Genomic DNA, 23,918 nt, shown 5'->3' on the forward strand with positions numbered 1-23,918 from the left:
TCTTTGTAATTATTGTGTACATAATGCTTCTGTGTGTGTATGTAGGTTTTTCCTCTGTATATATTATGTTTCTATTTCTTTAACTGTCCCCTTGAGCTGCTGTAACAGCAAATGTTCCCCACTGAGGGATCAATAAACCATCTCTAATCTGAAAAGCTTGACTGTCATTTTTCTATTCAAACTAACTGGCGGCACCTAGTGGTGAAGAGGAGGCACTGCAGAGCCACTAACTTCCCTTCACACAAAACAAAGAAATTAATTTCTAACTTCTGGCGTTTTATTTAATGCTCTGAAAAAGAAAAAAAAAAAGTGTCCAGACATTTAAAAAGTTAAACTCATTAAGAAAGGCAATCGCATCAGTTATATTACATCTGAACCGGACAGCAACAAAATGGACGCTCTCAGCGCTCCTCTCACTGGTCTCCAGTACTGACAATGAGGCTTTACATGCTGAAAGCTCAGGAAAACACTCTATTAAAGAACTACAGGGTTTTAAAAACAGGGCAGGGCGCACCGGGAGGGAGGGGGCACAGATAATAAACATCTTATCAGCTGTAAACACACAACAATGCAGCGTTACTGACACGAGGACACACCGACCTGGATTTCATAGCTGTGTTTCTTGGCAGCAGGCTGCAGTTTCTTCTTAGAAGGCTGGAGGAGAAGACAGAGAGGTGGTGAGGTGGTGACAATAAACCAGCTATGGGTGAAACGGTCCAGAGGGCTCTACAGGAAGGTGTTAGAAAGGCTGACAAACCTCGGACTTCCTCCTCTTCAGCGGGGCTCTGGCGGCCGGCTCAGGTGTGTTTGAATCTCTGGCTTGCAAAGTGATGCGACCACTGAAACGACAAAAAAAAAAAAAAAAAAAAAAAAAAAAGAACTGCATCAGCGTCGTCACGTCTTCGGGCTCAGACTGGAAACCAGAAGACTGTTTTACACCATTTCTTTAAGACTGGACACAATTTACTGCAGAAACGAGGCCTGTCACATACAATTTAGGGGGATTTCATCCTGCCAGTGCAAGATAACCTTGTTACAGACATCTTTACATGACTGAAAGTAAATATTACAACACTGATCCTGGACCAGGGCTGGTGGATTGACTTCTTTGTGCTTTTCTTCCACAGATTTTTATCATCTGATGCAAGATCTATTAAAAAACTACCAAAAGAAGTAGTCATCCACTCTGTGATGGTGAATCTCATCAACATCACACTACATGCTTCACAGTAGTGGCTGCAGCTGCTCTACTAAAGAGGACCGGCCCTCTCCCCCGTGAGGCCCCCCGTAGGCCCCCACGCCGCAGTTTGAGCTCCTCACCTGCGTCTGGACATGGTGTCGATGAAATGTATGGCTCCGCTGCAAACGAAGAGGAAGAGCAGGTGAGATTTGGATGCAACTTCACTGTCAGAATAACAATAAGTGCACATTTACGGACACTCAGCACGGACAAGATGGAGGAATTAAGGAGCTCCAGCACATAAAAATAAATAATCTTCACTTCATGACATCCTGGGGAGTCCTTGAGCCCCCGGGCCCCAAATAATCCCAAGAACTGCCCCTGTCAGGGGGCCGCTGTGTGCCGCCCTGGTGGGCCTGCAACAGGCCACAGCCCAGCTAAACTACTACTACAAGAGCTGTGAAGAGCCAAAGTGGCTCCTGGAAAGTCCTGGAGGAGCCACAGGAGGTCCTGGGAGCCTCAGAGCCCCCAAAACACAACAGAGGACATTTTAAGGTCCCAGACTGGCCCTGGGCTGAGCTGTGGTTAGCTTGTGGGAACAGGGGCACAGGTTAGCTTGTGGCCGCCTGGAAAGAGCCAGAGCAGCTCCACAGATCAGGAAGAGTCAGCTAACTAAGCTACAGAGCCACATGAGCCCCTGAGGAGGAGGATTTCACAGTGAAATGGGTAAAAAAAAGTGGTAATTACATGATAATAAAGAGCCAAACTAGCCAGCCAGGCTCTGCAGGCTAGTGAGGCGACTGCAGCCAGCAGGGAGGGGGGCTGCTTGTTCCACCTCCATTTCAAACAAAAAAAGCTCCAAAATGCCTCATTTCAACCAGAGTTTCTCCTCCTCGGTGAGTAAATGCACATCTCCGGACCACACTGGGGCAGTTTAAACGGAAGAAAACGCGGAGATATTAACTTTATCTGACGATTGAAACTCAAAGACGCGCCAATTTCCGCAGCGCAGAAGCGGGAGGATTTGAGCCCTGCCTCCCACAAGCCTCCTCCGGGTCTGCGGGGGGAAACCGCCACAAATGACCAATAAAAGCGGGTCAGATTTACTCAAAACTTCCCTCCAGTGCTGGTAAAACCTCCTGGGAGCCACACGTGTAAAAGCAAACTTAATCAGAGCCCATTAAGCGCCATTAATGTCGGGTAAGCCGAGACCAGCGCCAGGCTAACTTCTGGAGGGGAGCTACAGTAATTAGCTAACTTAGCCCGGTAACTGCAAACTAGGTCAACCAACTAACAACCAGCTAACCCCGACATGCAGATTAACTGATCTCCTACAACTATTGCATGCAAACAGTTGAATAGTTGCCTGATGCAGAGAAAAGGACAACACAACCAAAGACAAAGTGATAAAAACACTTAAACTCAGAGGAGCAGCCTCAGTGTTTGTGCAGATAAACTCCTACTAAAAACTCACTCAACACGCCTCCAGGACTGGATAGAACATCCAAACGAGGCAAAATTAGATGACACCAGCAGTGGAAACGACTTCAGATGAGGTAAAATACAAGTTTAAACCCAAGAGAAGCCCGCAGTCCCTCGCTTGTCCTGATTTAAATTCACTGATCACAAAACTCCGCCCGCAAAACGGATATTTTAAGATTAAAATGCAGGATGCAAACATCAGGAAGATACTGACAGCAACTATAGGTTATAAATCTACATATATGAGTATAAACGCTCTGTACGGCTCGGGGGTCTTACCTCCTCGGTGATGAATGAATGAATGAATGCATCAGCTGTGGCGCCGGCGCCAATCCTTATATCCGCATATGCTGCCGCTGCCCACTGCGCATGCCCGTTCCCGGTTAACAGTAACGCGCTAAATGTTCAAATCTGAACTGGGATTTTTACAAACTAGCAACGCCGAAGTGTTTAAAAGGGATCTATTTACTCCTCTCCTGGATTTAAGAGTTTTTCAGAAGCGCTAGAGCGCGATTAAACGGGTTATTTACCGTGTTTAACCGGAGCCTGCGTTCATTTCTAACGGACACCGTACTGTAGGAAGGTTTTTTGAAGGAAACTCCGCTTTCCGTGCATTCCGGCTGCACTTTAACGGCTCAGCAGACGCCAAGAAATCACGCAACGCTTGAAACGTGCGGTGATTCTTCGCAAATCACCGAGTTATTAACCGTTTTTTTTCGCGGCGCCGAAACTGCTTCCGCGTACGGGTTCCGCTTGTGGGAGGGGCCTCCGTGACGTCAGGCCAATGAGAGGGCGAGCAGCGCCCGCCGCGTGCTCCCTCGGCAGAATGTAAACAAAGAATCACGTGGGTCTGCTGTCAGAGGAAACGCTGCTGCTCACATGTGGCTTTAGATCACTGCTACCATCTTATTAACCAATATTTACGGCATTTAATGAGCCAGAACAACTATATACTGATACTTTAAAAGCCCAGTGGAACTTTAGCAGAACTTTAATGGAGTTTTTCCATGTTTTTCTCCTCTAATACAACCCTGAAGTTAGTTAGGTGGGTAAACACTGTGTCTGTAACTTTATTAGCTATATTTATTTGAGATTAACATATTGCCTCCTAACATACAAGCAGTTTATATACTGATATGGACTAATGTGTCTATCCATCTATCTATGAAATGACTGTAACATTGCTGTAGATGAAAACAACCATATAAAGTAGTTCATATTAGCTCCACCTCGGTGCCTTTAATGAATCAGTGATAATAATCCTATCTACTACTGATCAGAAGGTGGTATGAGATGATGCAGCAGCTTCACTGTAGCGGCTGATGTGCAGCTACGCCATCAAAACTCATGCATATACAAGAAAACAGCCTTTAAAGAGCTGCACACTGTAGTGACCTCTGTGCATGAAAGGGTTAAACACAGTTCCAATACAGAGCATGAAGCATATGAGAGTTTATAGCTGCTCCTGATCTGGAGCTTAACATGTACAGTGTGGTTAAGATATGTAGAAGTCAGCAAATATCGTAAAATCACAATAAAATACACTTACAGTCCAAAAAAAAGAAACACAAACAGCTGCTGTAAAAGATTTTACCTTCAATTAATTTGATTTCGCTTGCTAATATGTTCCACGAGTAAAGAGTAATGTCTCTCTCACAAACGTGGAGTCTAATTTAACCGGAAACTGACAACCCGCTGTAGCCGATATGATGAAGACCATGGGGCGTGGTTCAAAGCTCCACAAAAGAAGCTCATAAGGAGAGCTTGAGTCAGTTGGCTGAAGAAGCAGACAGAGACGGGAGGGCTGCGTATGAAAACATTTATTATAGGCTAATAAGAGATCACATGTATGAACTATTACAGTCTGAAAACAGATGACCCCACTGTTTAATTAGCATTTGTTTGACATCAGAACAGAGTGAATTGATCGGTCACACATCCAAAACACAAAGGAGGAGACCAGTTATGTCGATAAATAAAAAGTTAACCCTAAAACTCCTACACCTTTTTTTTCTTTTTGGCAAAGTGCTGTATTATTCCAGTAAACTACACAAAACAAAAAAAAGAAAAAAAAAACGTCTAACACTTGGTGAAAAATAAAAATGCCACAAAATAATTCTTCACACTCTTTTTAAAACAAACAAGGAGAAAACAGGTTTTGCTACATCATTCTGTCTGGTTTGTTGAGTCATTATAAAAGCACGTACACGGACCGGGTGGCGGCGGCGAGAGCGGACGAGCTTCCTCCGAGTGGTGCATAGTTGGTTTCTGATGTCCGTTTTATGTGTTTTAATTCATCACGTCCACTCGAATCGTAAAGAAAAGGAAAAAAAAAGGGAGTTCAAGTTCTTCATTGATGCATTGTCATTACAACATTTCAACCTGGAAGGCACGTGATCCACAAATTTCAAGGCATTGAACAAAAACATTACAAATCCCTGTTAGTTTGATGATGGAGAGATGAACCGAGAACAGAAAGTAAAAAAAAAAGAATAAATCATTTAAAAAGGCTCCTGACAGCAGGAGGAGACGGAGCGTCGCCTCCCCCCGATCCCTTCTGTCTTTAAGTCGGCCTTTTCTCTCAAAAAACAAAACAAAACACATCGTAGTAACACAAGATAATAAAGTCCACGATTGCAGAGAGCGAGAGACATTCGAGAAATAAAATAAAAGCTTAAATACACCAGAGAACCACTCCACTATCGATTATTTACAGCAAACCGTAGAGACGCCTAACAAACGATTGTTAGAGCTTTCTGAAGAACGTCCCATCGACGCGACCACAAACTGCAAAAAAGAGTCTTTAAATCTCTCGTGTGTGTTTTTCTACACAGACGTCCAGATTTTGTGTCCATTTATCGTTTACTGCTGATGTGTTTCATGTGTGATTTGGCTGAGAAAACAAATCAACAAATTGTGAAGTTCTAGCTTTTCACCTACGTGAACATCATTAAAAAACAAGAAACAGAAAAAACATCACTAAAATTGGAAATTTGTAAATTCACACTGGCAGATTTTCCACACGTGTGCAGAAGTTTCTATGTGAGATCCTGTACGGAAGCCCGTTTCTGCCAAGAAAAGAGGAAAATAAATGATGAAAAGCCAGAAATTACTTGATAGAAAAATGCGGTAAGTCAACATTGTGACTTTACACGGTTTTTAAACTTTTATTTTAGTTTTTACTTTGGGACAACATTTTACTTAAGCCACTATGTGATGCAGTAATTAAAAAAATCTGACTTGCAGAACTTGTAAAATACGTATTCATCAATAGAATAAGTCAAATATATGACTTATTATTACCATTCCTATCATTATCTCCGAGTCGTGACATTTAAATTCTCATAAGACACTTCAGTGAATCATAAGAATGACTTATGACTTGTTATATTTATATTTTTCTTTTCCTGGCACAAACGGGCTTCCATAGGTTCCGGTCACTCTGTGCGGTGGACAGAGTGGCGGCTCGGCTCCACTTTCCCGACAACAGACCCTTTAAACATGCGACAGTCCGCCATGTTCGAGCACCGAGGACAGGAGCGGTTAGCTTTAACAAACGCTTAAGTAGTTAAACAACAACAACAAAAAAAGAGGATTATAAACTAGTGAAAGGTTAAAGATCGTTGCTGCTTTTTGGTTTAAATATTTTAGCAAAATGTAACTAAGTTAACATGGAAAACAGAGTAGTTAAAAAGCATGAAGTACATTTCTAAAACCATGTTAGGTACACGCGAGAAAAACAATATAAACATCGCTGAAAAAAACAGTTTCTCTCCATCTTGATGGATTGTTTTTATAAATTTTTTTTCCAAACAGTCGACCGAGAGCGTCAAGAGTTCATTTTCACAGTCCTGGGACCAAGACGCGCTAAGCTAAGAGTCGGCTGCTTCTCACGAGGGGGAAAAGCTCGCTGGGGCGGAGCTGGAAAAAGTCCGAGCACGCGCACAAGAATCGTCAGCCGTCAAGTAAATCTGCATTTTCCTAAAGAGTAAAAGGTGATTGGTTGTGACCCTGAGAAGTGGACTGCAGATTTCATTTAAGAACAAACAAAAAAAAAACAACAAAATCTTTTTCCGTTTTCATTTTTTTTTTCCACCGTCGTCACGCTAGCACAACTCTACAACCATGCAACAGATTGCACACTAACAGAACCAAACATACCTAAGCAAGTAACCATAGACGCAGATATACCAACTTCATACTGATATGTAATTTTGTTTTTTTCTTTTCAAAAAATATTTTGGAAGTTTTTTTTTTTTTAAATACATTTTTTTTTTTTTTACATTTCTAGTCATCTCAAAGCTACCGTTAAAACAAGGCGTTTAGTGATATTTAACCCAGTAATTTTTACCGTCTTTTTTTCTTCTTTTCTTTTTTTTTTTTTTTTAGTTATTTTCAAAAAAAAATATTGTGAAAAGTACTGAATTACAAAGTCAGAGGCAGGTTCAGCCGGAGGGGCAGGACGAGCGAAGGGGAGCCGGACAGTAAAGGAACAATCCCATCAATATGTGGGGAACAGTAGGCGTCCGCCCAAATACAGAAAACACCAGGTCATGGTGTCGGAGCTCCTTTTGAATTAGGAAACTAAACGTCTGACGACTTCCCCCACAAGACTAAAAGGCAGCTGCAGCACAGGTTTCTGTTTTCGGTTGCGACAGCTGCTAGTTTCACAGAAAAACCTCTGAATGCAAATATTTGTGGAGTAAAAGTCTTGTTGCAAGTTGTTTTCCGGAGTTATCGTTTAAAAAACATGTTGTGTTTGTGTTTCATGTTTAAAGGAGCACTGCAGTGGTTTAGTTTCACACGGACAACGGAGAGGATTAAAAAAAGAACAGTCGATATCGACGCAGAGGGGATATCCCAGCGCCAAAAACACTGGATCCTACATATCCCACAATGCAACTGGATAGCGTCTTCTCATTAGAGCCTCCCTGCTCCTCCAGATCCACAAAAGACTAATCATAATGAGAACATTGACTTTGACAGGTTAATTCAGTGGAACGACCCTTTAATTCACCTGTTCTGTTGTGATGGTTTGTCAACGGGAATTCTGGGAAATGAAGGAACTCACTGTCCTGAGTAAAAACGTAGGCAAAGAAAGTAATCATCATAACAGTGTCGGAATATTTGAGGGGATTTTTCCTTTAAAGTTTCGTCTCCTAGCAACAGCGGCTCATTCCGTCTTTACTCGTCACCGCCAACTTTTTGGGCAACGGCGACGCACTCGCTCAAGCGATTTGGGATCTGAAACGTCTCCCGACGTCCCGCCAGGTTGCCCGAAATAGTTGCCGGCAACGGAGAGACCACGCTGTGACATCACCGTGACATCACGGCGGCGCCACCACGGCGTCCCGGCCCTCGCCGCGAACCTGCCGCTGAGTAAAGTGACCTACAGCATTGATTCTACACATTAAGTTGTCCGCACAGACGAACAAAGGGGAAGAGAAGGAGAGGAAGAGGACGTCACCATGGAACTCTTCTCCTCTGATTGGACGCAAACTGGTCCAGTTGGGGGGGGGGGGGGGGGGGGGGGGGGACAAAGAGGAGGAGGAGGAGGAACTTTTCAGCCACTGGCCACATGAGCTGATGAAATAAGAAATAAAACTAATTCACCGTCCAATCAGATTTCAGAACAGATCGGGGGTGTGACTGATCGACTTGTTGCTGGTGTTGATTACTTGATTGATCAGAGAAGAGAAAAACAGAGGTGTGTGTGGCCAGTGTTTGTTTCCCAAACTGCTTAGAGGGTCGAGGATGATGATGATGATGATGATGATGATGATGATGTCGGGACGCCTCAGAAGTTGAGGTGCCTCTGGCTGGGTTGGTGCAGGTGCACGGCGCTGGCCTTCGGGGGGCGCAGCAGGTTGAGGCGTCGCAGGGCGTTGCGGGACAGCGGCTGGGTGCGTTGAGCGGCGTTGCCGGGCCGCTGCTGCAGGAGGCCGGGGCGGGCGGAGAGCGCCGCGGCGTAGCAGGCGGTGTGGAGGCTCGAGCGACGCTGGACGGCGGCCACCTCCGGCCTGCAGGGGGCGACAGAGAGAGGAGCAGAGGGGTGTTAGACAGTTTAATGCCAATCGATTAAGTATTCAAGGTTATTAATCAACCAGGAAGTAAAGAGGTTTAAAGTTCACTTCAGAATCAGTGCTCGCTAACGTTAGCTAGCTAAATTAGCTGCAATCTCACAATACTTCACAAAGAAAATGTCCGTCACCATAAATATTAGAGTGATATTACAGGTACAGGTGTGTGTACCAGGCTCTGAGGCTAATGTGACGCCGTCCACACACTCACGTTACGAAAGAGCCGTCTGTAAATCAGCAGATACATGATGCATTCAGTTCGATGGTTCAGTATCATAGTATCATATCCCGTTTAAAGGTCCCATATTCTGTTCTTTCTCAAGCCCTACTAGCACACATTTACAAGATCTAACACTTGATCACGTGATCAACAGATCCCCTAATGACACCAGGAATCTAAACATTAACTGAAAGCAGGAGGTCTTTTCTGCAGACGCATCATGGAACCTAATTATGCTGACCTGGCTCTGTAACGAACACCAGCTGTGCAATAATCTTACTTTCCACCTCACAATGTGTTTGTTTCTATGCTTTTCTACTTCCGCTAACGTCGCTGTACGTCGTGGGACTAATAACTGAACATCTTGAGTTAGCGGAGGGCTAACCAGACCAGAACTACAACCTGGGTGATTTCATATCTACAAGTCAAACTTCTTAGTGCCAGAAAATGTAACCCCCCCCCGCCCCCAGTTCTCCAGGGTCCTCACTGATTAGCGTTAGCTTGCTATGTTATAAACTAGATTGTGCTAACTGCAGTGCTCTCACTTTACCTGTGACGGGGGCCGTCCAGAGTGCGTCTCCCCTTCTCCTTCCCACCGGAGGCGGTCTGGGCGGGGGGCATATTTCCAGGCAACAGGCCCAGCTCCAGGTCGAGGGAGCGCGGCAGAGGGTCGAGGGTCAGCCTGGGGGGGCTGTGGTGGGCGTAGACGGACATGCTGGGGTGCTCGATCAGCAGGTTCTCCAGGGGGCTGGTCTCCAGGAGGATGGGCTTGCTGCCGCGGCCGGTGAAGCAGGGAGGGGGGGTGACGAACCAGCTCTCCTCCAGAGAGCAGGCATCCAGGCGGAGGAACCCGCTCTCCTCTTCATCCTCAGTGTCCTCCTCATCCTCCTCCTCCTCCTCCTCCTCATCCTCCTCCGCCCTGCCATCTGGGTCGGTGTCGGCCGTGGAGTTGAGGGAGGTGCAGGAGGCGTAGCGGACTGGGGGGACGGCCACGGGGGAGGGGATCATCACCAGGTCTTCCTCCTCCTCCTCCTCCTCCTCCTCCTCTTCCTCAGGACCAACAGTGGATCCAGACAGGCTGTCATCACACTGACCAGAGCAGGCTTCAGCTGCAGGGACACACACGGCTGGGATTAAAAGTTTGATCGATCACAAACTGGTTTTTACTCTTTACAATTTACCCTTCAAGAACAAGGATGGAAATATTATCAGCATAATGCAAATTAAAGGCACTCATGTAGCAGTAAAACGCTCCCCGTCGTGTTTCCTGTTACATCTGGTGTCTTAATCTACCAAATAATCCAATGTGAGTCGCTGTTGTTTCTCTCTAATAGGTCTTAAAACGTCTCAGCATTGTGATGATGCATTTTCAAGCTGATCCAAGAGTTTTAAGGTGAACTAACCCGCTCACGTCAGGACATTATGGAGAAACCATGCCTCCTAAATGTCCTCTAACAAGATGCTTAGTTGAAAACCACTTTAAATCAGACTGTAGTGTGTTCAGCCGGCCAGCAGGTGGCACTGTGGCCCGTCTGCAGCAGCAGCAGCGAAGCCGTCACACGTAAACAATCATTTTCTTGAGAGATTGGCAGCACGACTGTCAACAGAGCCGATGAATCTGCCCACAACCACCTGATCCTTCCTCTTCCTCCACATGAAGCTGCAGGAACAACCACTGCTCTCCTTTTTCTTTTCTTTTCTTTTTTAAAGAAACCACACAGAGTATCATGCACAGTAAACGTGCCAACATCCTGCACTGCTACGCACGATCCCTCCTGCTTTTTGGCAAAGACAGGACGCGTGCAGGAATCTGGGAGTCAGACTCTTGTTTTGATCCAACATCAGCGTCTAATGATTCACAGAGACGCAGGAAGTCCTGAAAGGCAACACGATCTCCAGCCGGCAGATGGGAAACTAAAAATAACTCTGTGTCGAGTAAGCAGTCGTCTCCGTTTGATTTCTGCTCTGCTTAAGGACCTGTTATTCTCTCCGGCTCTAAATATGAACTCCTGTCAGTTTTATGGCTCTGAGCCTGGCGGCGTTTCATCTTTTTCCCCAAACACGAAGCTGCAGGAGCAAACTCACCCACAACTATCTGACTATCAAACGATCACCTCACTGTTTACAGCACGCAGTCAGCTCCTGTTTCCATGCGTGTCAGCGAGTGTTTGCAGCTCATTCCCACACGTGAACGTGAACACGAGCGCGGCCCCGACTCCCAGGGGTTCACAAAGGAATCCTTGTTTACCCACAACGGGCCTGAGAGGCTGCAGAGCGCCGACTCAGCGGCCTCCAGCTGATCTGCACGCTCCCTCCTCTGGGCAGCGGCACAGCTTCCCCTGCCAGAGTCCACCGGCGGCCTGAGCTCCTCCTCCAGAGGCTGCAGGTGTTTGCAAACCGAGGAGGTTCAGGTATCTGCTGGACAGCAGGTCGTTCACGTCTTAGCCGGTTTGGCAGGCTGTGTTTTGGGTTAACGAGGTCGGTGTGGATCACGAACGAACCGGCCGACCTCCTCTGGGACACACGGAGGCTCTCAGGCTGCAGGATTTCAGCTCCCTCCTGCCTACAGTCACACATGTGCTGCTGAGGAGAGCGTCACCAAATGCTCAACACGCAGGCTGAGATTTCCAGGATGAATTCACTCCAACACGAGGAGCGTAGGACAGTCATTACTGATCCGTTTTTGCTCCTAAATCACCCCCCCCCCCCCCCCTCCCGGCTCACAGGCCTCAGCGCCTCGATAGAAATGCAGTTCTGTTCAAACAACATGTGTCTGCATGTTCGCACCCGTGCAGCTGCTGTGCACGCTCATAAATCTGGAGGCTGCATGTGGACGTCAAGTTTAGCTCCTTGGTGTTTGTCTCCTGGGCAGGTGCTCCCCCTCATTTACCATAACGGTGTCCTATCATTTAAGTTTAGAGAAAAAAGGGAGTTTAGCTTGTTGCAGCTGATCTTCAAGGTTAGTTCACTAGAACAAAAGGAGCAGAAGACTGAGGCAAAGGGAGTAAAGATGAAAAGCTTTCATCAGGTCAAAATGGAGTTCCCAGGAAGATACTGTTAAGACCGTGTGAGCTAAACAAGCATATAAGAACTGATGATCATGAGAATATATGATAACACACAGAGTAGATGGAAATTCAATAACACGCCTCCCTGCCTTGCTCTAGAAATACAAACACATTTACCTACTAAACCCCAAATGTTACATCCATGCACAAGCTTTTCCAGCGTTAGATGGTTTACAACTGCAAGAAGATGTGAATTAAGGCAAGAACGATAACAACCACTAGCTGACAGACTTTAGGATAAAATATTAGATTATCTTCTTGTGTTGTGTGTTTTTTCACACTATAACACTTTGATACTGGTTACTGGATTCATTATTCATCACTTAACCATCACTTTTTTCCTGTTTAATGTGGTTTGGATTACAAACAGGCGGCTATATCTCTAGTTTAATGTGATTTCAGAGCTCCTCTGTGGAAAATGGGGCTAAATTGTCGCATTTAAACTACTTAGATTGTTGTATAGAAGACATTCACACTGCCAAGAGAAACTCGTCGGTCATGGTGCAGAGCTCAGAGACGCTCGGTGACCGCTTAGTAACGCTGTGATGCAGCAGCAGGAAACACAACACCGTCTCCAGGTGTGTGTGTGTGTGTGTGTGTGTGTGAGAGATGGAGTGTGTTCAGCTGGAGGGATGTCAGAGCCCAGACTCTGTGCCCATACATGTCCACCCCCACAGGCCCAGATCAGGAACTCCAGGATCTATTTTTACCTCCTCTGGCTCCCCCGGTGCTTTTGTTTGACCTGGTTTACAGGTTGACGACCATAAACTGCCTGATGCCACCCCCCCCACCCCCTTCACATCACCCAGACGTCCAGCCGGCCTCTGTCCACCCCCCCCCCCCACCACCACCACCACCACCTCCCTCCTTAAATAATCACACGGCTGTGGAATCGGAGACGGGTCAAGTCGAGTCAAGACTGGCGGCGGGTGAACGGTGGGCCAAGCTAAAGCTGTGCTGAGCCACCTGGACGTCACTGCAGTGTGTCATGTTTCTGTATACAGTGTGTGTGAGAGAGTGTGTGTGTGTGTGTGTGTGTGTGTGTGTGTGTGTGTGTGTGTGTACTCCGGGTGTCCCGCTCTGTTTTGACTGGGGTCTGTTTTTTTTATCTCAGTCTGCTGGAAACTTGGCTCTCCCTCTAGCAGCCGTTAAAACGCTCTAAACTTATACAGCATCTCTGTTTCTGACCTGCTTATTTTGGTCTCCGAGCACCGACTGCACTTTTCCTTACTTTGGCCAAATCTTCTCGACGCAACAATTTTTCAAAGCTTTTCCCAGAGTTTTCAGCTCATCTCATGGTCTTCATCAGCAGCTGGACTCTGCTCTACTCATCCTCAAACTGATTCAAGCTTCAAAAAACAAACATATTTAAATGATTTTACGCACAAATCTGAGCTGAATTTCTCTTTTTCGTCTGTCATTTTTAGATTTGACGTCTTATTTATGACCTGAAACATTTAACCCCCCCCCCCAGCCTCTACATAAAGTGTGCTCAGAAGGTAATAATGACTTCCCCCCTTTATTTTTGTCAACTACTCAACATATCAAAGCTGGATCGTAACTGTAAAAGTGCTTTTTGCTGTCGTTACGTCCCTAACTGTGAGCATCTGGGCTCTTTGGGAGGAGATTACTTGAGGATTCTTGAGGATGTGGTCTCAGGTCTTTGCCTGCAGCGTGTTCTGCGCAGATAAATTAAAAATAAGAGGCAGGTTTTACTCCTCTGGCTGCTCTTCTTAGGAGAGAGGAGTGAGGACTATTTCAATCGTTTGACATTTGTTTCTAGCAGAAAAGTTGCAGAGAAATATGTGTTTAATCAAAGCAGCTGCTTTTAACTGTTAACAGCTGACTCCTTGAGACTCACCCAGGTAGTTGACCAGGATCCAGTCTTCGTCGTCCTCTTCCTCTTTGCCGTCTCCGGGTCTGTTGCGTCGGCTCAGCTCCTCCACGTCGTCCCCGAACAGAGCGCTGGCGAACCTCTGGAACATCCCTGGGCGTCCTGCGGGGGCTCGAGGCTGAGGGAGGGGCTGGGGGAGGCGCGTGGCTCGGGGCGACGGCGGGGAAACGTGGCGCGCACTTTGGTCATCAGCTGCGGGGTTCACGGCGAGGGGAAGGCTCCGGAAAGGTGCTAAAGTGCATCAACAAGGTGTGGTCATGGATCATCTGAGGGCCAGCAGACACTGGCTGGACATCGCTCAACGTCAGGGTCGCTTCGACGAGTGCAAAAGTACAAAACAATCCCTGGGGGGGGGGCACAGAGAGGAAGAATTAATGAAGGAAAGTCTCTGAACGCTGACCAGTAACATGACACTTCAACATTTTACCTGGACTTTGCTACAAAACTGTGTCTGACAAGCTTTTCACCACTTGGGGGCAGCAAAGCAAGCTAAAAGAAACACAAAACCTCCCACGTTATCTCCTTATTTAGTGGTTAGAGCTAAAAAGTTAGCGACCAGCTCCTTATTTCAAAGCCCAGACGACAGAGAGCAACACTATCATTCATTTAGAGGCGTATTTGTGTTCAGTATTCTCTCTCTTTTGGCTCAGTTTTTGGGCTCCACCGCTTTTAAAGGCCTGCGATCACTCTTAATTGTACAGCTACGGGTGTATATAAATGCAGCTTTGTTTATGCAGGTGGATGGAATTTAAATTATATTCAGTAAACGGTGCATATTTTAGTGTTTTTTTAAAGGTTAAAGGGAGAAATTACACAGAAACACATGCACAGATGAAATGTATGTATGTATGTAGCCACTATGCAGTTTTCACAGCTAAAAATCTACCAAACTTGAGTCATAATTTCTGTTCCTCACTGTTTTTGTTATCGCTCCTATATCTTGTTACACCCATGTCTTTTTGAGCTAAAGCCCCATTGCACAAAATAAAAATGAGCATGTTTGCATCTGGGATTTTCCTCCAGAAGTTCATTCTGTCCCTGTTAAACTAACAAATAAAGTTTAAGAGCACGAATAAAAGTGTTCTCTGCTGCTTTTCAGGGCTTTGGGGGAGTGAGGATGTTGGGCCGACAGATGCTTTACTCACTTTAAGCCTCCCTAAAAAGCCGAGGGGAGCTTCATTCATGTGTAATCACTGTATTCTGTGTACATGATGTTTCTTTGTGTATATTTAATCTTCTATTTCTTTAACCGTGTGCTTTTGTCTGTTTCCCCTTGAGCTGCTGTAACAGCAAACTTTCCCCACTGAGGGATCAGTAAACACTAGACACACTGTTATTATCAATGATAGAGGATTTAAATGGGTTATATCGGTTAAGGATCACCCAGGTGGCGCTATTCTTCCTGTAAAAGCGTACCAGGAGGTTTTGTTTCTAAATAGACTATGGGTCAGTCAGTGATTTTGGAAACCAAGAATCTCAGCAGCCGGCCAAGTAATTATTAAGTTACCAGTAACCTCATCCAGCAAACCCCACAGATACTGTAAATACTGTGAACACCCAGGGCTCCTTAACGTGCAGCAGCATTTCCCCCTGTGATACAGCAATCAGGCCCAAATCAGCTCACCGCCTGTCATCTTCACCTGAAGACGTTTTTCACCATCTTCGACTAAACAGTGGTGGAAAACAGTAAATGATGACACACACACACACACACACACACACCTATGAGGTTGTAAAGCGAGTGACCGTCACTATGACAGGATTAATTTCCTGTCCGGCCTGATGGAGGCGAGCAGCAGCTGCAGCCTCCTCGGTTATCGAGCTGATGGAGGCGTCCTGGCTGTGTTTTATTTGACGTTAAATAAAGAGATCTGCTGTGGTTGGAGCGCACACACACACACACACACACACAGCTGGCTGGCAGCTGCTCTGCTGCTCTCAGTACAGTCTTTCATGCTGGGAAACGTATTAGCAAAGAGAATAAGGAGCGATCAGTGTCGCCGTCTGACTGCAGCTGCTGCAGAGAGGAGTTACCGTCGAGGGTGAAGCGTCTCCCTCGTGCTCCAAACCCAACTTCTGGATCTACTCACTAAACCCTCTCTGGACGGCAGCAGCTGACTCTGACTGTTCTCGTTCAGGAGTCACTCTGCATTACAGCACAAAGCTTTTGGAGGAGCGCTGACTTGTTTGTTTGCCCTGCGTTTTGCCTCTCAGGCCACATGCAGCCTTCTGATTGGTGCTGCAGCTACACATGAAACTCTGCAGAGACTTGTGAGGGCTAAAAACCTTCTGCAACACCTCTACGTGTGTTTTGTTTGACATGTTATCGTAATGTCCAGAAGTAAATGTATACAAATGCAGCTTTGTTTATGCAGGTGGATAAAATTTCAATTAAATTCAATTTTTAGTGTTTTTTAAAGGTTAAAGGGAGAAATTGTAGCCTAAAACCAAACAAGCCCCTCAGAGTTATTGCTATATACACATCTTTTCATCTGTTACATTAAATGTTAACCAAGAATGATCCTAAAACACTGACAATGTGCTCTTCATCAAACAGCATAGGCCTTAAAGAATAGAAAATGATCATTACACAACACATAAGTACGATACCAGGAGGTTTGCTCACTTATATCTACCTGGGGTGTGAAGTGTAAGCACTGTAATATTAGATTATTAAAGCATAATCAGTCATTTTTAACATGATAAGTTGAGAAATGATGACTGAAAAAGGCTCCTGACTGTCATTTTGATGTAAACATATAAAAACAACATCAGACAGCATAAAACAATTATTTTTAACCTCATAGTTTATGATTAAATGTGTATTAGAAGGCCTGTCAAGTGGTTTGGCAGCACTAGCAGATTTATAAAAAGGTGGATCCAGCCCCCCCCCCCCCCTCTTTATTACATTATTTCCTTACACAGCACTTTCATACAGAAACACATGCAAATGAATATCGAGTCATAATTTCTGTTCCTCACTGTTTTTTTGTTAACGTTTCTATATTTTGTTTGTCTGTCTAATTTGTCCTCTTTTTGAGCTAAAGCCCCGTTGCACTAATAAAGTAAATCAAAAAATAATGAGTTGTAAAAGTAACATAATAAAAATTATTGTAATCGCCACTCGCAAGCTGACATGAAAGGGTTTATTCCTGAAACCAAAATGTCGGATTTTTTCTACTAGCTCCTGAATGCGCACTACGTTCAAAGCGAAGCCATTATCGTCAGCTGTGATGCGTTCAAACCTCCAGTGCCAGCTCGTATTTCTGCGTTGTCCCACTAGTTACACCCGGAGAAGACGGGTAAAAAGGAGAACAAAAGCCAAACTCGGCTTCCGTAAACTGAGAGCAGAAAGCGGAGGGAGGTTTTAGCTGAAGGACCGTCACACAGTCAACAACAGCAGGCTGATAATCTGCTGCACCTGTTCCCCCTCCACCATCCGCTCCATCAGCACGTTTCACACATAAATACTAACCACGATCATGTTCCTCTCATCATAATAATCAGCCAACACAACGGAGAGCTGCTCTGGACTTGTTTTACGGGCGGTTTAAGGCCTCAGTGAGTCACGACTGTGGCTTTCTGCTCAGCGACACCGCAATTAATTCATCTGTTACATCATATTTTATACAAACATGGTGTAAAACAACTGATGAAAACACAGTGTGCATGCGATTTAAACAGACGTTATATGACGGGAATGTTCAATATACCGACATTAAATTATTATTATTTTTTTTTAATGACCTCACAAGTAGCTTGGGTGCTAAATTGTGTAGAAAAACCCTGTCTAACGACCCACTGGAACATCTTAAAATGTCAACAGGCCCAAATTAGTCAACTTAAAATGAAATAAAACAGGTTTTAGACAATAAATCCTTCAGCTAAAATAAGTAGATGTTGTGCATTCTGCCTGAAACTGATGATAATTAACATTATCACTTAATCTGCAGATTATTTTTGTTGCTCAATCGCATGTTTGGGTATAAAACATCAGAAAATAGCAAAAAGAAATATCCTCAGGCGTCTTGTTTTAAAGCTGAGCAAAACCTCATTATGAAAAAGCTGAAAACAAGAAATGTTTGACGTTTTTACTCAATAAATGACAAATTATCAAAATTATTTTCTATTAATTATCACGTCCATTCACTGATAGACTAATCGGCTCACTATTTCAGCGCTAATGTGATTAACCAACCAGTCTGTGGGACAAAAAAAGCCCAAGTGGTCCAGTGCTAATGTGGGGCAGCAGCCTGTGCTGGACGGGTAGAAAAAGAGAAGGGGAGGAGGCTGTAACTCTACACCGGCTGGGCAGGACGGCCGAGAGCCTCTTAAACTGTTATCATCTCCTGAAATACATCCAGAAAACACTTCCCACAATGTTCAGCAGACTTCTCCCACATCCCTCACAGGGGGGAAACACCAAGTTTTGCAGAGCTAAAGCTAGCACGGAGCGCTAGCACGATTTAAGCTAGCACTGCGGAGTTAGCCGAATAAAAAAAAAACGCGCCGTAAACGCACAAAAACGCACAAAAATGTCCATTTGGGGAAAACAGAGAGTGTCTCCAGAGTTAATGTGCGTGAAAAAACACCGTTAGCGTCGGAATAAAGAGGCGCCGGAGCTGCTAACGACCACCGGGAGGAAAACAAAGAGCTCACCTGCGGCACGGAGAGAGGATGTAAACGGTCCGGATCGGCGTTAAAATCCGTGAAAATGAGGTAGATTCGTTGCTTTTCGAAAAATAGAAAAACTTGAGTTTCTTCGCGGAAGAAATAAGATATAAAGAAAAGTTAATTTAAGGACTGTACATCGGGAGTCGCAGTGGGGTTTCTTGTGTTTTTTCCTGCAGCCCGTTTCCTCCTCCGGACTGCTCCTTCTTTTGTTGTTGTTGTGGGGCTCCAACAGCTGATCGCCGCGACGTCACCGGCGGGAGCCAATAGGAGGGGACGGGCCTGGGGCGGCTCGGCCAATCACAGGCGGCGTTACGGGCTGTCACCAACCCATGTGACTCCACCCTCCCCTTGTGCATGTCTGGGCAAAGTGGAGGAACACCAGCACCACATCTGGGGGCTTTTCTTCTTCTTCTTCTTCTTTTTTTTTTTTTTTAACCCCCAAAAAACACACAGATTACATAAGCAGGCCAACATCCGGGTCACTCTGCTGGACTTCCTGTTTTCTAAGTGCCCACACAGCCTGTTAGTTAATGTCAACATATGAGGGGAGACTGTAAAGTTTGCACAATAGTCGTAAACGCCACCAACAGAAGAAAACAACAAGAGCCGCTTTTCAAGATAACCAACTAAACCTGAACATTTTCTGCCTGTTTTCAGTCCGTGACGACTCTCACTTGTGGATTTTGAGCTTTAAAAGATGTCCTTTACCCTCTAAACTTCATAAACACTCTGTTTTTATTCAGCGCTGACCATCACAAACCCTCCATTCTCCATTTCAGAGTGATTTATTTGCTAAAACAATGAGTGGAGTTTTGCAAAACGCCTTTTGGTTCTATCACCGTCCTCCTCTTCATGGTGCATTTAAACTCACGCAGGCGTTCACTTAAGTTATGTAATGACGTCAGCTGCTGAATGCATGGAGAGGAAGCACTCAGGTGTTTTACTGAACAGCAGCAAAAACACTCAGTCATAGTGAACAACATCATCATATCAGAACCAGAATCAGCTTCATTGCCGAGCAAGTTTTCATCTTACGACGGACTTTGTCTCTGCAAACTGGTGCATAATCAGGAGACACGAGTGTAAAATACAAACACAAAGATGTTTATAATGCATAACAGGAGAAGAAATCAGTTACTAATGTACACTACAGCTGTGTGTAATAGGCCCGTGCTGCACAGGAAGCACACTGACATGATAGTAATATTGTTTCTGATGCGTTCACACGTGCAGTTATTTGCTTTTTAATGGCTGTGGAGCTCATTGCAGCTGCTTCACACCCTCTTGGTCAGTTCAACCTCAAACGATTGATCATGTTTGATAACTTCACCATTTTCTATTGACTATAAACGCACACAACCTGCAGAGTAAGCACTGATTATACCATCTTGAGTGTAGTTATTTCAGTGACTGCATTTGTGATGATTCGTAACATTAATGTGAACCAGACAGGCATAAAAAAAAGAACTTTAAAACACTCTTAAAACCCAGTTTATACGCTGGAACTAATCAATGGTTACTCAATCATTTCCCAACACTTTATTACTCTTACTGGAAGATGCTGCCACCCATGAACGCTTTCTTTCTGTTGTGAAACAGCCAACAGGACTTTCTGTTGCTCCAAATGAACCCTGCATGGCTAACATAGCAAACATTAGCATGAATTTAACTCTATTTTTATCCAGCGTTAACCATCTCAAACCCTCCATTCTCCATTCAGAGTCATTTATTTCCTCTTTTCCGTCAAACTATGAAGGTTTTTGTTGTTATTGACCTTAAATTGAGACAGTGTTCTGTTTTTTAATGGATGTTTGCTGTCAAAGACAAGTCGGGACATGCCGTTCCTGGATATTGCTAACTGTCTCTGCGTGCCGTGACCTTCGACCTCTCCTAACGGTACTCAGATTCCTGCAGACTAAAACACTGAAAAACCTGAAATGTGGCATCCGGGATGGAGAGTAATGACCGTCACCGTCTCGTGTCAGACTTTAATGGTCACAGACGTTACGTATGACGACTGACCGGTAAACTATAACTCAGGAGGAATGCTGCTCGTCCTCTAAAGCATTCAGGCTGATTCTCTGTTGGCGAGCAGAGTGGCGTGTCTTCTACTACTACTCATCTATGTCTCAGATTGCTATTCTGAATGTCTGACAACATTATGGGGAGGATCCCTACAGAGAGAGACCTGGAAGATCTTTTTTGTTTTTAAATCACAAGCAGCTGTTTTATTGCTCTTTTCAAAGCCACCAGACTCCATTGACAAAAACAGTAATTTTACCTCGCAGAACTCTGTAGTTGCTGGTCTACTGCTGCTTCAACTGGTTAGTTAGTTTGTGTTATTTTGTATTACACAAATATTGTGTTGGTCCAGTTTACCCTTTACAACATTAAAGTCACACAACAACACAAACAAACTAACCAGCATCTCCTGTGTTCTCTGAGGTAAAATTACTGTTTTTGTAAATTGAGTCTGGTGGGCTTGAATAGAGCCATACAGCAGCTGTTTCTGGTTAAACCAAAAGGATCTTCCAGGTCTCTCTCTGTAGGGATCCTTTCCATAATGCTGTCACACACTTAGAATAACACTCTGAGCCTGTCAGTGGATCAAACAAGCTTGTTTGCTGCCTGTGTTGCAGTTGCCGGCTGAGACGATCAACTGGACCAATTCCAAAACCTTTTGTACCTACCAGTCATTTCAAACCCCCCAAAAATGCAAAGATAGGGCCCAGGTTTAAAAACACCAGAGTTATCCTTTAACTCAAGTTAAGGGAAATTGTTAACACTTTATAAAAGGTGCCAATCACATATTTAATTAATGCTTAACTTGTCATTTCGGACCTAAAGTATGTAAGTAGGGCCCAGGTCTGAAAATACCAAAGTGAAATGAGTCATGCATGGTTTAAACATTACTTGAGCACATGGTTTGTACTCTTAGTGTTGTGTTAACAGGATATCATATCTACTTTAAAGATGCAACGTGATATAATAAATGTACTAACATAATAAATGTATATTATATTGTACTGTACTGTACATATCTCCTCCTTTTGGCTGTGAAGGAATATCTTCTCTTCTCTTCTCTTGAAATAACGTAGAATAACAGCGTCCATGCTCACTAATGCAAAGAGGAAGAGTCCTTGAACACTCTGCACAGTTGGTTTCCGTGTGCAAATGATTAAAAACCTCTGGCTCCAAAACCACAGGAAGTGAACTCACCCTGCATGACGGAGCAGGAACAGGCGAAGAAGTCAGCACTTCTTCGGTCGACACCACGAGGATCATTCGTGTCTCTTGTGGTTCTCGTTCTCATAAACAGTGGAGGCCGTGGCCGTTATTAGAGGGCCACCATTGGGTCTTATTTCGGTCCTCGACGTGAGATGAATCATTTTATGGCTCCGTGAATCACACGCACACAAAGTTTGTCAATTTAAAAGATCATTTCGGATGTTTCAAAGTCTCAGTTAGTCGTGAAGACGGTAAAGTACCATTTAGTTTCGTGTGAAACCGCTCAGTGAGCTACATCCTCCCGTCCCGAACGTTAGCTTGCCAGCTAGCTAGCAAGCTAACTTAGCAATGCATGCTAACGTTATCTGATCTGCTGGGTTTTATCCAGCGACTCCTGGTCCTTTTATCAGGCGAGAGGCCAAAGAAGGAGCGGCCGCCTCCACCTGCTACTGTGACTACATGCTGATACACACACCGCAGCTTTAGCAACGCTGGCTAGCTGGACGCCACTTATGTGACATTTGGGTGTGTCGTGTTCTAATTATGTATTAGTCTGATACTTCAACAGTTTTATGACAAACTGAGACTTTTCTGAGACTTGAAATGATCTTAGCTGTCTGGATACTAACAGTTAGCTGTCTGGATGCTAACGGCTAGCTGTCTGAATGCTAACAGTTAGCTGTCTGAATGCTAACAGTTAGCTGCCCTGCTAAAGAGAAAAGCCTGTCTTTTTTGGACAAGCTACAGGAGGCTAAACTCGTTCCCTCGGTAAGAACTGGACAATAAAAACGCTGTGTTCACGGCTTTAGAAGGTGTGCTTGGTAGGTGCTAAGTGCTAAAACCAATTGTTGGCAGATGCTTTTTGCACCCAGGTCTCAGTAGCCATCAATACTATTTGCACCTAAAGTCAGCTGTATGTTGGAAAGAGTATATTTTGTGTTTTATGTACTCTTTGACTTATTATTTTTATCACTGTACCTTTTCTCTAAACCTAGCCAAGTAGTTTTGGTGCCTGAACCTAACCGAGCTGCGACTGAAAACTGAAAAAACTTAACTAAGCCTACAAATAAACCAATTGGTCTTTGCAGCTGTTATACGTGAAACTACAGGACCAGACTGGGTGTAAATAACCAAATAGCAGCCTTCTGCCTTTAAGGAGCCTTTAAAACGCAGGCAGCCATCAAGCTAATGGTAATTATAAGGTGAGGTAAGCCATTTTAATTGATTCCCCAACCCACAAATCACAGACTTGAGTTTCTACTGAGCAAACACTTGTTGTGTAGCTCAGTGTTGAGGATGAATGTCAGATTAAATTAAAATACAGAGTCCCAGAGATTCTCGACACCTCCACCTCCACATGTGGAGCTGCAGTGTCTCCACCACCTTTGTCCCTCCTCCTCCTCACCTTCAAAAAAAAAAAAAAAAAAAAAGCCGTGTGAATCAAACCAGCAACCAAAACAGAAACTCATGTCAAACATCCATGTGGAAAAACACACGGAGACCAGAAGCAGGACACGGGGACAACATGTTGCTCTAGATTTTTCCATTCCCAAATAACAAGGTCACATCTGCACAGCTCTGACATCACAGCGCTGATAAGAAGTCGCTCCCTTCCTGGTTTTTTTTCTTTCTTCTTTCCACTCTGTGTTACATCACATACCTGCACTGTACCTGCAGTCTCAAAGTAAACCTTTAAAAACATCACACAGAGAGAGAAGCAAGGGAGGAAAACAATCGTTCAAGCCTCATAAGTGAGAGAAAAATGAAAGTTTAGTGGAAAAAAACAGGTATTTTTCTCCTAAATGTCGTCTTTGCTCCTCGGTCTGCTCTTAGATTCACAGTAAATGAACCTAAACTCTAGAAACTCTACTAAAAAGTATTAAACTGTTAAAATCACATCACTTACGCCGTCCCACTGCCCCGAATGTGGATTAATCCGCCACTTAAAATAGTCCCCAACAAATATTTCCTCCTGTTTGTTTGATGCAAACAGTGTGCAGCTGTTTTATCCAAACATTACATTATTTGTATTTGTTGCCAACATATTGTTGGTTTTGGTCTTTTCATGGGATTTTTTCTGTCCATTATTCTC

General features: G+C 44.5%; 2 protein-coding genes across 2 annotated transcripts in view; both read right to left on the reverse strand.

Annotated features, from left to right (window-relative positions):
* The window catches only part of ccne2 (cyclin E2), a 6,411-nt gene extending 5,035 nt beyond the window's left edge, over positions 1-1,376 (reverse strand). Inside the window, exons 1-3 of the mRNA XM_070835818.1 lie at positions 1,321-1,376; positions 758-839; positions 601-654 (exon numbers count right to left, since the gene is read on the reverse strand). Of these exons, the coding sequence (XP_070691919.1) occupies positions 601-654; positions 758-839; positions 1,321-1,334 (150 nt within the window). The 5' untranslated portion in view covers positions 1,335-1,376. The remainder of the gene's footprint in view (positions 1-600; positions 655-757; positions 840-1,320) is intronic.
* Positions 1,377-4,467: 3,091 nt separating this feature from the next.
* tp53inp1 (tumor protein p53 inducible nuclear protein 1) lies at positions 4,468-18,685 on the reverse strand. Its single transcript, XM_070836054.1, has 5 exons — positions 18,584-18,685; positions 13,892-14,268; positions 9,513-10,071; positions 7,635-8,682; positions 4,468-7,575 (listed from the first exon to the last, which is right to left on the reverse strand). The coding sequence occupies exons 2-4, from the start codon at positions 14,013-14,015 to the stop codon at positions 8,460-8,462; spliced, it is 906 nt and encodes a 301-aa protein (XP_070692155.1). The 5' UTR covers positions 14,016-14,268; positions 18,584-18,685; the 3' UTR covers positions 4,468-7,575; positions 7,635-8,459.
* Between the last annotated feature and the right edge of the window lie 5,233 nt (positions 18,686-23,918).

This window comes from Pempheris klunzingeri, chromosome 8, assembly GCF_042242105.1.
Source record: "Pempheris klunzingeri isolate RE-2024b chromosome 8, fPemKlu1.hap1, whole genome shotgun sequence".
Lineage (NCBI taxonomy): Eukaryota > Metazoa > Chordata > Actinopteri > Acropomatiformes > Pempheridae > Pempheris > Pempheris klunzingeri.